General features: G+C 37.6%; 1 protein-coding gene across 1 annotated transcript in view; it reads right to left on the minus strand.

Moving 5' to 3' along the window:
• LOC105193926 (protein amalgam) overlaps nucleotides 1-12,606 on the minus strand; it is an 86,079-nt gene extending 73,473 nt beyond the window's left edge. Inside the window, exon 1 of the mRNA XM_026130644.2 lies at nucleotides 12,504-12,606. Within this exon, the coding sequence (XP_025986429.1) occupies nucleotides 12,504-12,576 (73 nt within the window). The 5' untranslated portion in view covers nucleotides 12,577-12,606. The remainder of the gene's footprint in view (nucleotides 1-12,503) is intronic.
• Between the last annotated feature and the right edge of the window lie 5,926 nt (nucleotides 12,607-18,532).

Below are 18,532 nucleotides of genomic sequence, written 5' to 3' on the forward strand. Positions count from 1 at the left end.
AGACTCGAGTGCCACATACGTTCACAGGGAGAGAGAAATAAGAAAACGCGAGCGAGCGTTTCGGGAGATAGCCGGTGAGTTTCATGACGATAATCAAATGGCACGGCGAAGAGGGGGCGATGCCGGAGATATACGAGGCATTGGCAGCGACGGAAAAAGGGAACCGACTTCCCGAGATGTCGTAAAGTCGCGCGCGCGCGCGAGGTGAACAAGAGTTAGGAGAGTAACGCGAGAAACGATTCGAGTACCAAGTAGAAGCGAGCGAGTCGAAGTGTACAATGGAGAGTGTACGAGAGTAGCGAGGCCAATGAGCGTGCACACGCATGCACATGCATCGAAATCTTTTGGGCAATCAGGTTTTTAAAGAGCTGATCTGGAAGGAAGCTTGTTTTTTTTCTTTTTTTTTTCATTACGCTGCGCTTTTGACACGAGAAAAATGCTCCGGTTACTATGTAATCCGTCTTGCTTCGTTAACGGAAGCCGTTCGTCCGCATTGTAGTCAGAGATAGAAAACGGTACGTGATCGATCGAGACTTGTGTACAGACGCGCGCTCGGTACAAGCAAATGTGAGACTCAGCATTGGCAGATCTCTGTTGATTTCCTAAGGATATGTACTAATTTATTGTCCACGGAAGAAACCATAGTCTCGATGGTTAATTGCCAATGAACGACAAAAGACTGTCGTATCAAACATGTGATTTACGTTAACGTCGCCGACGCTCTATTAGCCAGTTCGACAATAATTCTACGATAAACATAACGGTCATCTGTGTTTCCTGCAACATGGCCCCAAACGCACGCCGCAAATGAATTAATGTATAGTTTATAAAGGACAATTTATATGCAAACTATAACGAAGCTCAAGCCATGTGGAATAATTATACTCAATTATTTAATGCCTATCGGTTTTTCAAAGTCATGCAAGAATTATTTTGAGATAGCTTCTTTAGATTGCGAAGTATATAGAAGCAAACGATAATTTATTTATAAGGTAACTACAAAGTTTTTCCCATTAACTTTTTGAAGCATATATTATTTCTTATGAATTTTTTTAAACTTGATACAGAAGTTTTTTGACTCATTACGAATATAAAATCGGATTATGAAAATTAGAAATGTTGAAATGTCAAAACTGACTTACGGTAGTATCAAAAATTCAAAAATAAACCCAATCATTTGAAATCAGATACTCGAGGATATTTCTGATTGCTGATAATTAGATTTGAAAACAAATCAAATAAAAATCTAAAAATTTTAAATGCAATTAATTCAATATAGCGGATCTAAAATGCGTATTTATGATACTCGAGCAAATGGTTGAAATCTTTTTAACAAATTTTAAGACAAAAAATTTTATATTTTTTACTTACAAGGTTCTATTGCGTGTATTATTTCTTTCAAACAATTTCAATATCAATGTCATAATATACGAATTTTTGTAATAACATTTATTGTATATAAAGTAGTGATGTCTCTTCCATGTCAGACTTTCCTGTGATTGCTGTGTCGTATATTTTAACTAAATATTATAACGCATTTTCAATAAAAACAACAAAACACATATTAAAGGAAAAAAAAATTATTGAACTTCTATCCCGATTCGTAGGAACGAATCATCCAATTTTTCGGAATTTTCAGAAATTCATCAACTCGAAAACAAAGCCGCGTGTTGATGAACACCACGATACGTATATTTTTTTAGCCTCAGAAATTACTGAAAAAATTGGCATCAAAAAACTTGATGAACACTCTTTGGTTTCCCTTGTTAGATTTATTATAAAATTTGAATTTAACAATTAATTATAAACTGAATAAGTTTTTATTGAAATTTGAAGATATTTTTATTTAAAATTGCTATTTTATGTCCAAAATGGGTTAATTGTAAAATTGTTTTATTTGATTTGTTAGAATTTTGCCAAAATATTACTGCAGCATATTTAGAAGAAGAAAAACCACAGTCTATCTTAAAGGAATACTGTACTATATCTCTAAAATAACTCGTTCACGTAATTAGAGATAATCACCAAAATTAGAGATAATCCGACTTGAATAGGAGACTTTATATGAGCCATATTATTCAGCCATCTTTTTAGGTGACCATTCATTTTTTATCTTTAATAATAACCTACATATAAAAGCGTGTATGAATGACAGAAAGGTATTAACTTAACGAGGAACTCTTTTTTTATTTCAAAAATAAGAATTTTTCTAGAGAGAAAAAATGTTTATAAAGTCATTGAATGAAACGAATAAAATTTTTGATGATTAAAATTATTTTGAATATGAATTGGTACCTCTTTGACGAGTATTTTCCAAAAATGTTAAAAACTGTAGTAATTGTCCAATACAGAGACGTCTTTACAAAGAGATAAGCGGAATTAAACAAGCAATTAAAAGAAAATTGAGGAATCCTGCTCTCCACTACCGCCAACACTCCCCGTCGCAGCGACGAGTACATTCGACGATTAGCCGCAGTGAAATATGATCGCGTCGAAAATCTACAGACAAGTGGAACAAAAATAAGCCAGGTTGGTGAGCGTTGGAGTGATAATCTGTAACGAAGTAGCCTGATACGGACGGCACGCGGGCGCGAACATAACGACTGCTCGAAGCGTGAGTGCAGCTAGGGGAAAAGTTGCGGCGGCACGCGGATAGACTAATTAATTGGGGTTAAATAACTGACTGTAAAATACTTGGCGTGTCGAGGTTGCGCGCGCGCACTATGAGAATCGGGAATGAGTTGGCGGGCAGCCTCGATAGTTGAGCTGAGAGTTGAGCTCGGAGTCGGGTGAGCGACCATGGAGGGCAAGTAGGTACCTTTAATGAGGTTGATAATGGGGGTGGTTATATAGTCTTTCCCTCTCCTCCTCCCTGCCGACTCGGACCAATAGCTCGCCCACCCTTTTGCTCACCCTTTCTTCCTGCCGTTACTCATTGATTTCGCGGTGCAACGGGGTTAATCGGGCCATGAGAATTTCGTATTTCAGCGGGTTTTCAGTCTTTACTCGAGTTTAAACACTTGCCCAGTAAGAGTGCCGTTAATTGGATACCCCGATTCTACCTCGGCTTGTCCGCGCCGACAACTACGCTGGGAGAACCAACCAACCACCACCTCGCCGGCTACGGTGGCGAGCGATTCTACTTCCACGGGCGGCGGTTGCGGAGGAGTGATAGCGATTCTATCGTGCACCGCGATCGTGAACGGAGCCGTTCCGTGCTCAAGATAATCTTCGATTCTGCTGAACTGTCGTTCGAAATCCTATGATCTGGCAGCAGGGGGTGAAAGGGGAGTGGAAAGAGACAATAGAATTGGGTCGAGTAAACTCGGGAAGGACGCGCGGTATGGCTTTGTTTAAATAGTCACCGTGTTTGGCTAAGCAATTATCGCGGACGCTTTTGCCCGCGACCCACTTGTAAAAACACTCTTCGCGCACGTGACTTTCTTGAGATGCGACGCCGCCGCGCCGCCGTGACACGCGAGAGCGTTAGAAATGAATAATCGAGTGTTCTTCATTCGCACGCCTCCCCTACGCGCAAAGGGAGTAATGCGCCGTGACTAAAGCGCGCGAGAGATTCATGTCGCGGAAGACGCGTAAACAGCGGCGGCAACGACAGTGTAAAACGTCGAGGAAAACAAGGTCTTGCCCCGTTCTCTTCCCCTCTGCCTCTAGCGTTGTCTAAATAGCGCGCGGCAAATGATAAATTCACTTGCAAACGGGGCACCCGGTCATTAGGATCCGCGCGAATTGTCAAACCGCTCGTAACGCGGGCATAAAGGCGAATCTGCGACGCGGAATCAATGCCGCCGTTTCGGCAACTTCGGGCGGTCCGCGCTCTCGGGCAACAATTTGAGAATAATTCGACCCCGGGGACGAGGATACAGTCGAAATTTGCTCGAGCATGAATGTGCAGCGCGGCATGGTCGTGTAAGTTGTCCGCATCTCGATCAAACGCGTATTCAAGACACGCGAACGATGACGCGCGCATAGGACGGGATGCGGGTGAATTTTTGTATCGACGCTAAAAGAACTGTAAAGATGCGCGTTTCTGTTACGCGTACACTATTCTATCATCCGTATCCAAAAAATCCAACTTCATTAAAAAAAAAAAAAAAAACAGTCGAGCAATCCAGATCACGATCGCGCGCGCTTTCGAAAGCCATCGCGATCACGCGCCCGTCTCGGTCGGTGGCCGAGCCGCGCGTGTGGATCTTTCATAACTCGGTTTTGTGATTTATTGCGACCTCGGTGATTTTTCATCGAGCAGCCTACGAAATAAAGTGATTGATTGCGCGCGAGAAGGAGCGATAGCGAATGCGGCCGAGCGAGGGAAAGAGAAAGAGAGAGAGAAAGAGGAGAGATATATTTGTCAAGATCTCTCTCTGGGTGGATCGTTAATTTACGATTGTTAATTCGCGAAAGAGTTGCCACGCTGCGGGAACACGAAGACGAGTTCAGTTCGGACAAGCGATAAATTTGCGTGATATACGATGTAGTTATTAATGTTTTGTTAATTACCAGTAAAGGTTACAGTTAGTACAATGGCTGCGCTTGGCTGTTAATAAGATCGTTAAGAAAAGCAAAGTAATACATTTACCATGCATCCACAATTCTTGCAATGTATACGTTTTGATATAATTTTCAACTTATATATACTAACAAAATATCGTATCTCGTAGGACTAATTAATTCTCTTCTGCCTTTTAATATAATTTAAGAAATTTGATTTTCTTGATTTGGCATGGAAATTTTCTTGATTTCTCTTGTACTTATAACACGAAAAATATTTTTACCGCATTTAAGAAATTAGATTTAGGAAATTAAATCTAATAGCAATTGTAAGCGGATTTCACTAAGACCGCGATAAGATTTGGACAACGTAAACAATAAAATATTTATTTAAAAAGTGGCATTTGTGTCAAAATACTTCTTTTATAGTAATTATCACTGCGATAATAACAGCCAGCATCATGTAAACTATTTACATAAATTATTTAGCAAACATTAACATTTAAATGCAATATTAATTAAAATAAAAAATTATGTAAAATAAATAAACAAGTTGACCCAAATCCCTCTCACTTACTTCTTCACAACAAATATAAATTTTTAAATCACTTTAAAATACATTTTTGCAAGACAAAAATACAATCTCAATTATTTTTTTACATGATTGTGTATATGTGTGTAAATCCACAAATTTTTGCAAGTTAAATTGATATTTTTTATAAAAATATTTTTAAAAAATATAAAAGTATTCTTATAAAAATATTTTTTTTAATTTTTTAAAGTAAATTTTTCACTCAATATTAAATTTATTTGTTTTAAAAAACAGTTTTTGTTTATTTAGAAAAAAGGTAACACATGTTCGTATTGTAAAACATCGTGTTTAGAATTCACTCGAATCGTTGCAGACTTAAGGAAAGCATTATTCGAAATAAACATCTACCGTAAGAAAATATATCACAATTAAGTATGAAGAAAAATCGAGAAAGTTGACAATGGATAACAAAATATAACTGATGTTAGATCAGTCATGACGTTTTCTCTGACGTGGAGCGTGTAAATGAAGAAAACGAAGGAACGGTACAATGTCAGAATTACGAAGCGATATTATGTCGTAGGCCGGTGATGAAAATATGGCAATGATAAATGCTCCTTTTTTCTTCGACGAACGTCGTTAGCGCTGCCTCACGATTCATCATTGGTAATTAACCATGAAACTTTCGCTACGCGCAGGTGCTTAGCATGATCTAAAGAGTGTGAAGAATTACACATATCTGACTCAGAACACGACACTGAAGAAACGATAAGTGGGTGAGATACGGCAAAAAAATTCTGCAACATTAAGCTTGTAAGCAATCAGGTTGCAATTGGGATTTTAACTATGGCCGCCTCAATAAGGATATTCCACGTCTATGTTCATACTATATTCTCAAATATGAGTGTGCAGTATGAATATAGACGTGAAATATCGTTATCGAAGCGGCCATAGTTAAAATCCCAATATATTTATTATATTTGTCAAAGAAAAATCAGAAGCTCGCGAGTCACCATAGAAGTCGTCATATTGACTTTCGAATTGACTTTAGACGTGATGTTTCATGTTCCTATTACATTTATATATAACTTAATCCGATTCTGTAATTTTATTATATATTTTTAACGTCACTCTATTAATTTTTGTGACATTATATTTCAAAAATATTTTAATAGGTATTTCAAAAATATCTCTCTAAATGTTTTAAAAAAGACAAGTATGTATGCCAATCGAAATCCGAGGTCACTTATTTTTAATTAAATGAGAAATATAAAATGTTATGTCTCAAGGTATCATTAAAAGAATTACATTCAACTATTTAAATAGACATTTAACATACATTTTTAATATGTATAAATATTTAGTAGATACGGTCTATGTAAGCTGATTTACATTACATATATCAAAGATAAGCCGATAACACATGATAATACAATCATAACGTATACCAGAGTTAATAATCATATTAAAAATAGATTATACAAGTGCGTGTAGTATCTCTAAATAGTTAATAAAAAGTAATATATAAAATTGACACAAAGGTGTGTATATATAGATTCGAACAGACGTATTGTTATAAACATCGTTACGAAGATATGGTAAAACTGGTGATCACGATAACAGGCATTCGTAAAGGTCGCGAAACCGTAAAATTGAATTAAAATCGATGACAACGTTCGCTTCGCCAGATTCCCAATAACGTCGCTGTTAACACGTTGTGCATTTTTTTTTCGTCTGTTCGATGAAATGATCCAATTTCGCCGCGTTCCCCGGCGCGTCGGTCGATCGTAGGAGACAAACATGCGGCCGCACGCGCGCAATGGCCGTTCGCGTGACAATTGGAAGGAGACAAATGCGGAGAGTCAATAGCGCAGGAGTGCGTGCAATTCGTCGTCGTCGTCGTCGTCGTCGTCGAAAAGCGTCGTTTTTGCATCGCGGGCAGATCCGCCGGCACCACCATCGCCAGAAGTTAAAAGGTCGTTAGCTGAATTCGCGGTAGCGCGAACTCAAAACGCCGCCATAATTTACGCGGCCGTGTCCCACTCGACCCCGTCGTGAGATCGTATCACCTCGCAGGTGTCTAGCCTGCATTCTCGCGAAGGGACATGCACATGCAAGCACGGAAACGCTGTTTAACAATTCCATTCTTGCCGCGAGAAAACGTTTCGCTTAACCCCCCGTCGCGTCGGGTCTCTGTGAAGCTAACTCCCACGCGAGTTTATGGAGGAGAATAAGTCTTCAATTTCATTCTCTCGCGCATACCGCGCTGTTTATACCTGCCTAGTTAATTTTCATCTCGCAATATATGGACAAAATTTCTTTTGGCAAGAATTGATTTTTCAAATCTTAAGCACAAATTGTATATTGAATACAAATTAATTAATCAGTCTTGAATAATAATTATATATGTGAGATGACATAACATGTTTATTTCTCATATTATTTATGCGGATCTAAAAAAACGAACAACAAATCTGTGAGCCAGTCACATTAGCTTGACAACGTTACTGTCGCATGAGAATAGCATGAAAAGAATGGCATGAAAAGGATTTCATCGACCAACGGCTTGTTTATGTCATTAGCTTAGAAGTGTAAGTGCGCTCATGTCGCGAACCTATACGCCAAGGGCGTGAAAGAAATTAATTTCGCGATAGTACCGAGCTAATTGTGAACTGTACTTTGAAGTCGCCCTCGATATATCACGATGCACCGAATGCATAAACGTATCGCTGCTCTCTATCCTAATGAGTTTCCCAGTCGTTGTATATCTTGCCATCGCATTGTGTCTACGTTCTTAATGCATACACGTAACATTCGAAAAGTCATATTAGTGCCTTTAACGATTGACTTCGCACATCTTGTTAATTGCAAAACCGCGAGTGTGCTTGATAAAAAATGCGATATGTTTCGAATTTTGTGCATATAATAAAAAAGTTAAATGTATAAGATCCAACAAGTTCACATATTACTCCGCAATTTGAATAAAACTTTGCTTAATAATAGCATTAAAATATGATAAGTCGCAAAAGTTAAGCAGCTTCAAAAATAATACCGCGCTCGAGAAGTACCCCACTCAACTTTAATGGCGAGCTAGATGAGGATAAAATAATTAAAAGGCTTTATACGCCAAAACTTACTTGTTGAAATTTAAGATAAACTTCTATAGTTCCGTAATAAAAATAATACTTCAATATGCACATCTTTTTTTTTTTTTATCATTTTGCCAAGTATCATGTTATATTCTGACCTCGATCGAAAACACTTCTAGCTTAAATTTAGCTGTATTCTTATTCTATATCGGTAAATTTATAATGTTCTGTATATACAATATTCGATACTTTTATTATGCGCACCGTAATCGTAAAGAAAAAGGAAGGAAAATAGTATATTTTAAAATTAGAAATATAGAAGAAATGTAACTCGGAGCTTATCGTCATCTTTAGAAAGCGCTCTGTCATAAGCGAATAGCGTTAATGCATTTTGATGCAATGGACCGCGCGCACGTGTCATTATACATTCCTCTTTACTCATGCCAAAGGTAGATGCATGAGAAATAGCGGCGCGTGGAACGGAAAAACTGAGAACCGCACGTACTGATGGTAGGGTGTGCAAAAGCGTGTATATGTGTTAGCTGCGCGCATATTTATCCAACGTACGCGTTCGTATTTCGCTACTACGGAGATTTCGGAGCACGAGCCACGGAATTGCCAGTTTAATACCGATTCTGCGTACAAATACACAAGGAGGAGGAGGAGGGGGAAGGGATGTGTCGACAGTGGTTTGCTGTTTGCGAATTAGGTGCAATCAAATGCAAAATCACACTGGCAAATATCACACGATTTACCAATCACAGACTCCCGCAATTAATTACTCGGCGCGACATACTATTAGCAAAGATTCACTGCGCTAAGGAATCTGCAACAACCTTCAAGGACCTCATACTTATGTCACTTTGGGGTTGAATTTTATAAAATCTCGGTTATCACACGAAAATGTTGTTACAAAGATTTAAATATCCCTATTTTCTGTATTTTATTTTATTTTATTTCATACGCGATGTATAAGGACACAGGCAAACAGATAATAGAAATTTTATATATATATACATACATATATATATATATATATATATATATATATATATATAGTATATATATATATATATACAAATTCAATGCACATGTACTCGTCTTTTGGATACATCTCTTATATTTTAATTAAATTTTTCGGAATAAAAGATACGTTGAAAATTGCAACGTTTTAATTTGCAAGGTTAATTGTTAAATTACATGTCTGATTAATTATAAATAGCTGCGCAAAAATTAAATGCAAATTAATTAAAGGTAAAGCTTTCGAAATTTTCTTATAATTTGAAGAATTCGATTAAAGAACTTTGGATATTAAAATGTTCAATTTCTGTATAAGTGATCTTTCATTAAATAGTATAATTTTAGCAAAAATGATAGACAGATACATTAAAAATTCAATCATGGTTAATGTAAGAACTATGGCTTGTGTTAATAAAAGCATGTTAGTAAAAGAAGAAACTTATAATAGATGTGTAAGTCGTTTTCTCCGTGAATAAAATATAGCCCGCGCGTCAATCATACGCCGTCAGCCACCACCTCGAAATAGGAAATGTGCGATAATTGTTCCGCTCACCCGAGTTATGTACTTAACAAATCAAATTGCTCTTTCGCTGAATTGACGTTTAGCCTTTAAGGAGCACTTGTTTTATTAATTTAACCTTTCCATTACCGGATTGCTCGTTGTATGCGTCATTTCGGGAACATTACGATGAAATACAACACTAGATCTGTACACTCAATGTAGACTGCAAGCATGAAGGTGATGCAATAAACGGTTAAGTATGTGTAACGTTGCGCGTTAAATGACTGTAATATGGTCACGTAGAAGACCTAGACAGAATTTATCGAGCCAAATATTTATTTTTATATTCTTTTTGTGTTAAAAGCACAATGCAATAGGTACGTTTCTATAATTTTAAATAGCACGTTGACACTTATATAAATTAGTAACGTCAATAAGGCTAACCAAACGTAACATGGAGTACTATGCACGATACTACGTAAAAGTATACTTTCAAAATCATTTCCAAATATAGCCCACTTAAATTATCTGGTATTTTGCGAGTATTTTTAACTAGAACAGTTTGAATAAAGAAGTGCGAAGTATGATCTAACATGGTATGACAACACATGATGTAACAATTTTAATTTTATACTGTTTAAAATCTCAGTACTTTCAATTTTTCTATTATATCAATTTCATCTATTATTCTTCATACAGTTATAAAAATATTAACGTATTAATAGTGATTTCTTTAATGATAACGAAATACAAACTAAATTTCACACATATTTTTAAAAAATAACGGTAAATTTTGCAGGGTAAGTTAATATTTAATCATGTTAATCGCGGTTATACGAGACTTTTAAAGATACATGAATTTAACTGAATACCAAATCTCCGTCCAAAAATACGTAATAAAAAGAGTGGCACAAAATCGAAACTGTTTCAAGCTATTGGTAATACATGCTGACGCAAATAGCGCTCGAATATGCGCGCTAATTTGCAAGATGCATAAAATACACTCGAATCCAGACTATCTGTTTTATTCGTGCGCGATAAAAATTCCACTCCGGCGCGCCATGCATGAATTAGGGCTGTAACAATTTTAAAAATTGTAAGTCACGGTCCCTAGCACGCGCGCCTTTCATCGATATCTCTTTGCGAGAGGCATTCCGCTCGTAAGTAACTCACGTGACGACTAGATTTAAGGAGGTGAGTGTTTATTGCGGCCTCTTATCGAGTTGCGTATCGAGGTGCGACATGACGCGACCCCGCAAACGCGGATTAAAAACTGTCAAGTCTCCCTCCCTCCCCCTCTCGCCCTCTCTCACTCTCTTTCTGTCGTTCGACCGGGGCGTCAAGCCGGGATTTGCAACTAATGCGGGACTAATTCGGGCGGTAAGAGGCGGGCAATTAACGGGCAGGCGAAGCCAAGTGGATTTACGGAGCCTTCGACCGACGGTGTGATAATTCGACGTTAAGTCATTAGCCCGCGCGATTACGGCGCAGGGCGCGTTATAATGGCGCCGGCGTATTTCACTGGCACCTAATCCCGCTGGGCGTACCACGTGCGATGCCGCTCTGCGCCCGGAAATCTCGCGATCACCTTCCCCTTCAGATTTCCGCCGTTTGTCCCACCGACGTAACAAACAATCGCATCCCCCCCCCTTCCCTCCCCCACGCCTCCCTCAAAGCACGAATAAACGGACGATTGCAGGCGCGATCTACGCGCTGTGTCCCGCACCCGACGGCTGAAAAATCCATTTCCCAGCCGACCGGCCGAGAAAGAGAGACTAATTATTATCACGCGAAAGGATAAAGGGGAGTTTACTGGACTAACTTCCGCCGTGATAATTTATACTTGCCACGATTTACCGTAAAGTTGATCGCGCCGAGATGGAGGAGGAATATGGGGGTTGATCGAGAAAAAATGAAAAAAAAAAGAAGGTGTACGGCGATGAAGGAGGCGAAACAGACAGCGAGATGGCACAACGTCGACCATGTATACGCGTTTCCGTTTTGAATGCACCCACTTTCAGGGGAAGAAAAGGGGGGTTACTCCCGTTTACCGTTTGTGGGAGACACTAGCTGGCTAGTGTCCGCAATTCCAATCAATGCGACGAAACTTTCGGGAGAACGGGGGAGACTTCGCGTCCCAATCAACAATGTTGATTTGAAAGATCAACGGCGAACAGCGAAGAAAATCGAGCGAAGAGTCCCCGGCTGTTTGCGGTCCCGGACTCGTTGCGGAGAACTTTACGATCGAGTAGCGTATCCCATGCTCGCGCGATCAACGGAATAACGTAAATTCGCTTTGCGATACCGCGCATTACGATCGTTCCCGCGGGATCGAAGCGGAGCGAAACTCTCGCGACGCGACGAAGCTACGCGAAACCGATGGATAGCGGGATAGGTTGGCGACTCGATCGTGGCCAATCTCGTTCGTTTAAATTACGGCTAGCTCGTAATCACCTACTGACTTTTATCATCCACGTAATAAACAAACCGCAATCGTAAAAGCCGACCGTAAAATTCCTTGGAGGAAAGACCCGAGAGAAAGAGAGAGAGAGAGAAAGAGCGCGGTTAAATACGCGGACCTCGTGCGGAAAAGTCGTAAAAACGACGCAACGAGCCACCCCTTTTACCCTGTCGCTCACGAGAATCTCGATCGTGAGCGACAGTCATCGCGTTCCAGCGTTAGACGCGCGGTCGCGAATTGTCGTTGGCAACTAAGGCGGAATTAATTCATCGGCTGGGGAATGTGCGTATCGCATATAATCGCGTAAGGTGCGTTAACGCTATTCAAATTCGTGCAGAGCGGTGCGAGGACGGAGGGAAGCCGTGCGTCTGCTCGATGAAATAATTTTACCTGATGACGGATCGTTCAGCGCGGATACCCATGTCGCGACGCAGAACACCGGGATCGCGAGAACGGGGAGCATGTTGCTACGTCGACGACGCGGCTACGTCAACTGAGGAGTAAACTCCGGGCGCCGCGACGCGGTTCCGCTTTGCCGCCAACCACGCGGGCGCCTGCGTGCTACCTCGGTTCCGTGCGTCCGCGACTTACGCGACTCGTCGTCCGCGGCGAGCCGTGGAGATGCGCCGGAGATACTTCTGTTTACTATTGGGCGCGATTCAAATGCGAGCGCGACGAAGCGCAAATGCAACGCACTCAAGTACGTTTATATTCGGCGAAAGCCGTACGTGTGCGGCTGTACACGCAAAATGCATGCGAACGCAAAAAGCGCTCTACATAACGAACTTGTTATCACTTTCTTGAAGAAATTTAGAAGATATCGTAACTTTCTCGAATCGAAGACATCCGCGTATTTTTTCTTGAGATATGCATACGTATCGAGAGCGTTTATAGTATCAAAACCTATCAAAATTTCGCAGAAATTTATTTATTTAAAATAAAATACGATTGAGACAGTCCCACTTCTAATTTTTTTACTTTTAAATAACTTTATCAAGATATTTGCCAGAGAATATGGTAATTTCTATTAAAATTTTGGTACATTTTGTGTAGAAAAGTAGTACGAAGAATAGTTATCCGTTAGATACGTAATCAGAAGTTTCAGTAAAGAAAAGGAATTTTTAGTTAATTGGCGTATATCTTTACCTAAAAGATAGCTATAGAGAGATAAAAAAATTGGCCATTAGAAATTAAGTTGACCGAACCTCACCCATAAAAGAGAGAGAAAGAGAGAGAGAGAGAGAGAGAGAGAGAGAGAGAGAGAGAGAGAGTACAAAAATTTTATGTTGCAAACAAATCATGAGATTTAAAAGTTTATTAAAAATGTAAAAGTGAGTAAGTTTTACTTTTGAGACGCTCATTTTACGCTGTACCTGCCACTTGACTGTACTTTTAACTAAAATACTTTACTTGCTTTGATAACTAATATTAGGGTAACTCTGGTACATATACACCTATCTAAAAAATAATTTATCAACTTTGATATATATACACCTATCCAAAAATTAATTTATCAAATGTGATTTACTATGCTTGAAGAAAATAGATCAATAAAAGCTTCATACTGTCTACTACTATAAAAAAAAAATTAGTAATACGAAATATGCATTTTTATATTTTGAAAAGAAAACTTTAGAAAACCCTTGCATTTCTGTCATGTATCCCATAAGAATGAAATATTCGGCTCACAGGTAATTTACAAATAATGCTTGCAAAAAATAAAATGTAAAATATATAATAACTTATAGAGTGTATTTAGTTTATTAAATTTATTAAAATTTATTAGGAAATACAAATAATAATAAAGTAATATTAAAAAAGTTAATACATGCCGATAACAGTAGAGCAGATACTTGACTTTTGTGTGCTTTACACAGAAGTAAGTACTGTCTCTCAATCATACAGTCTATACTGCGGTATTAATCCCATACCTAAAAATGCCTAAGGTACTCATAGTCGCTATTATACATAGTCAGTATTCATAGTCGATTCTTATATTTAAGATCGCCTTAAGCACCATCTTAAAATGTCACCAACCAATCAGAGAGTATTAGCCATATTAGCATTTTAAGACATTACTTAAGACGATCTTGAAACAAAAATCGACTATGAATACCGCGCTAAAGGTCTCAAAGAGGTGAAACGTACAAGACATTAAACTAAACAAAGAATACAAGAGTAAGCGCCTTTGCTGTACTCCATCTCACTACACTTTAGTATATATGTATTATACGAAATAACCGCTAAACTCCTTTCAATATTTATTTTTACGTAGGTTATACCACATGATTGCGCTACTTACTATGTTAATAAATCGATTCAACTCGCTATAGTTTCGTTAATATTAACAGTAAAAACCTGAAATCACAACACAATATTAACATGAAGAAAAGGCATATAACTGAATGGTTGCGTGTGAATTACCATCACTCCTTTTATTTTTTCTGACTGCGGCATAAATACTGCAGTTACCCTATGCAAATTTAATATTGCACAATCAATTTATAAGATTGTTTTGTAGAAAAAATTGAAAACTTTCTATTTATAAAAATAATTGGTTAAATGTTTAATATTGACCAATTTAAACTGAGCTTACAGTTAAAAATTTTTTGGCGTTTTTCCCCCTCATTTATAAATTGAGAATTGATAAATTTTTTTCTACAAAATAGATTTTTATATACAAATAGATTTTTTAATAATTAGTAATTATATCACGTAAAATTATAGCTTTGCGAAATTAATTAAAATTATTAATGTATTGTAATTAATATCAAATTAATTATTTTCCAATTTGTATAAAGACATACGAAAGGTACAAAACTTATCTAATTGTAAGTCTACTCTGATTAACGAGAATGCCTGTCGAAAAAGCCGAGAAAAAGCGAGTTTACAGGTAATTACTTTCGCAATAATTACATTGCCTTGTAATCATTTTAACGGTCTTATTTCGCTCCGCGCATCCGCTTCTTATCAAACACGGACGAGAATTTTAAGATATTTTTTAGATATTCATTTTACACCAGATTTCAATTATAGAATTTAGCTTACATCGCTTCCGATGCTTATCAAATTACAATTATAAATCCTCAGATACATTTATCTGGATATACGTTCATGTATTATAAGAGAGCTAAAAATATTATTGTTAACGCCGGATGTTGCTTACATGTATTCTATTCATTTTTAATTACCTATAGCGTCGATAATTATTGGAAAACTTTTTGATTTCTTCACAAATAAGGTATTTTTGTCATCAGTTTTAAAACGGCAACCTATTAACTTTGCAGAATCGGCAGACAGATTGTTTGAAATATGTATGTACATCATTTACGTCTGCGTTAAACTAAGAAATCGTTATTAATACTCCGGAAATATCATCAGAATAAACACAAAGCAACGATCGATGAAATACAAAGCAGTTTATTGGCGCATTGTTACGGAAAACAATCATTTATTTTCACTGCTTCTGGTAACTTTCTACGCTTCGATGCATCAGCGAATTGTTCACTTTACCACCCGTAGCGTGATACGTACGCAATATTGCTTTTTTTTCATGTCTATATAGTTTTTTTTTGTCACCATTTCTGCCAGTTCGGTTCGCGATGCATGCTCATGCAGCAAAAATCTCCTCACAAAGTTCCCATGCGTACGATGGTAGCAAAAAAAAATGTTTTATTTTTGCATGATTGCATGTTGCTGCACGTTTCGATACGCGCGATAGTATTTTTTTTCTGCACGAGAAATGGATCAACAAGCGCTAAATAATGAATAAACACCGAAATCGGGAAGGATACCTTTGCAACATGGAGAGCGTAATACGCAGGGAAGAAGAGAAGCACAATCCCTATCAACGATTTATCCCTCGAAGAATCGCGATGGAAGTGGCTCGCGTGATAATTCATGCTCTCCGCGGATACTATTTCGAGCACGCGTGCCACTTGATGGAATCGCACCTCCGGTTCAGCACCATTACGTACAATTGTTTTCGCTTATTACATGCATGCGATTCCCGTAGGTACGGATGCGGCAAGCGCGCGCCGAGAAACTCTTCCTTCTATTCTATGATCGTGCGGCTTGAGAAAATATTCCATTCGTGAGCTTAACAAGATTGAAATTTTCAATTTGACGTTACTCAACGAGAGTTTTACCTATAACATAATTTGCGCGCAACAATTTGCACACGGAAAAAATCATTCGCATTTAAATGTGAGACAAAAGTGAGAATAATTAAAGAATACTCATTTTTATAATAATAATATATAATATTTTTTAATAATAATACTATATTTATAATAATGTATAAGTATTTATTCTTCTTTATAAAGTCTGTTCGTAATGTCTTAGATAATTTGCATCAAGAATCCTTAAACTCTTGAATCCAAATTCATAGTCGTTGCTCAGATCTCAAGATCAGTCCTCCGTCTTTACCTTGTGTACTACATTTCATCATATGCGAGATAAAGACGGACTGATCTTGAGAAACGTCTATGAATTCGGATCTTAATGTAAACATCCGTAAGCCGTGTCACGAATTACTACGTGTCGACTTCGTATCATAAAAGATGAGAAGTTAGTCAGTTTTTCTGACAAAGACATGCGATATAAGAACGTACGACCAAGCCACTTTGCGTGTCAGTGATCCCATAGTAAAAGCAACTTCACCTTCATGATTTTGGCACCACGTGCCACGACCCGTGAGACACGCCATATCATCATTAATGCTCCGTAACGTGATGCAATATTTTATTTGCATGATCGCGCATACTCGCGCTGACTCGTCACCTCAGAACGAACAGTCAGTACAATCCAGAATTTACGAAAGTATTTGGAGAAAATGTTCTACTCCGTTAGTTGATTTATAACGATCCACGATCACGACATGGTGTTTTCATTTGTAACTCATGTTTTCCTAAACAAAATAATGATAGTTGTTGAATATACCGGATGCCTAAATCGTACTTCATCAACATTTTATATTTTTACGTAATATGAGCGACGTTTAATGTTAAAAATATAAAATAAACGAAAAATGTATAACGAGAGAAAAATTTAACAAATTACATCTTGTTTTGTGCATGCTAATAACACTTCAAAAAAATCAGGTACAACTAATGTAAATTTTTGATCAATTTATGTAGCTGACAACAATATAATTATGCAATTTTATAATGAATTTTTATGTTTTTATAAAAGAAGGTTTATTATAGAATATTTTACATTCATTGTACATACATATTTGCAACTATTACAAAGATTAAATCGATATTTTTGTAAAATTTTTCAAGTTACCTAAATCATACCACCACAAATTTTATTACAATAAACAATAATAAAACTAATAGTTAATACATACAAATAAATATAAAGTTGCAGAAATAAAAGCCTGTTTTATTTCGACGCGTCTTCTTTATCTCTAATATTTGTTTCTTTATTCATAAATTATTAATAAAATAAGTATTAATCAATTATATTAATTTTTATTGATTATTCTTCCTATATTTCTAATTATTTTAATTCGATATTTTCAACGGCAATACAATTTAGAAAATCCACAAATGTGATTTAGCGACTGTTTGATTACATTTCTACATCATACATATGTTTTGTAGCATGTTACGAAAAGATTTATGACATTTATTATTGGTAAAAAATTAAACACTGCAAAAAATGGAAAGCACTCAAAATACTTTAAATCTACAATTTCCAACGTTTATTTGAGTACAATTTAATACCAAATATAAAAAAAAAACGTAACTCTGAAGTGGTGCATATTTAATAACTCTTCCCCATTATCACATAACTTGATCACGGTCGACGCACTGTTATTAAACGAGAATCATCGTCCACATTCCGTAATAAAGAATAAAAAAAATCTATATCACAAACCATCTAATTTACAATAATCTAAATAATTTGCAAACCAGACGTACCATCATATTTTCCACGACACACAGCGAAATGCACGTACTCAATAACTTGAGTGTTATCGCAATGGTAAATTCGATCTTCCGTTCGAGCCTATCTCCATTTCTTCTCCGACTAGCCTGGAGAACCAAGCTGCAATGAGTGTGACCAAACTCATTCGGGCGCAATTGTCGCGTGCACCCTTGTACTAGGTACTCCATCGTGGCTACACACCGCCGCTCGGGCGAGCGGCAGATGGAAGCGGATATATTTGCGCCAATCGTCGAGGCCGCAGGGATCGATGCGGGTCGGCCGAGGATCGATTTCAATTTAGCGGCCGTTTAAGCGTGCACGCTCGCGGCTAACGAGCTTTCGAAAGTCGTAGATATCCGACAAGTTGGCCTACAGGGGCAGTCCCGCCGCGGCTCACAGCCCTCGCCAGAAACTTACCGCAGTCAGGCAGCGCGAGTACCCGCGAGCATACATGTAACACGACACCGTTAACTCCCTTAACA

Source organism: Solenopsis invicta, chromosome 6 (genome assembly GCF_016802725.1).
Source record: "Solenopsis invicta isolate M01_SB chromosome 6, UNIL_Sinv_3.0, whole genome shotgun sequence".
NCBI lineage: Eukaryota > Metazoa > Arthropoda > Insecta > Hymenoptera > Formicidae > Solenopsis > Solenopsis invicta.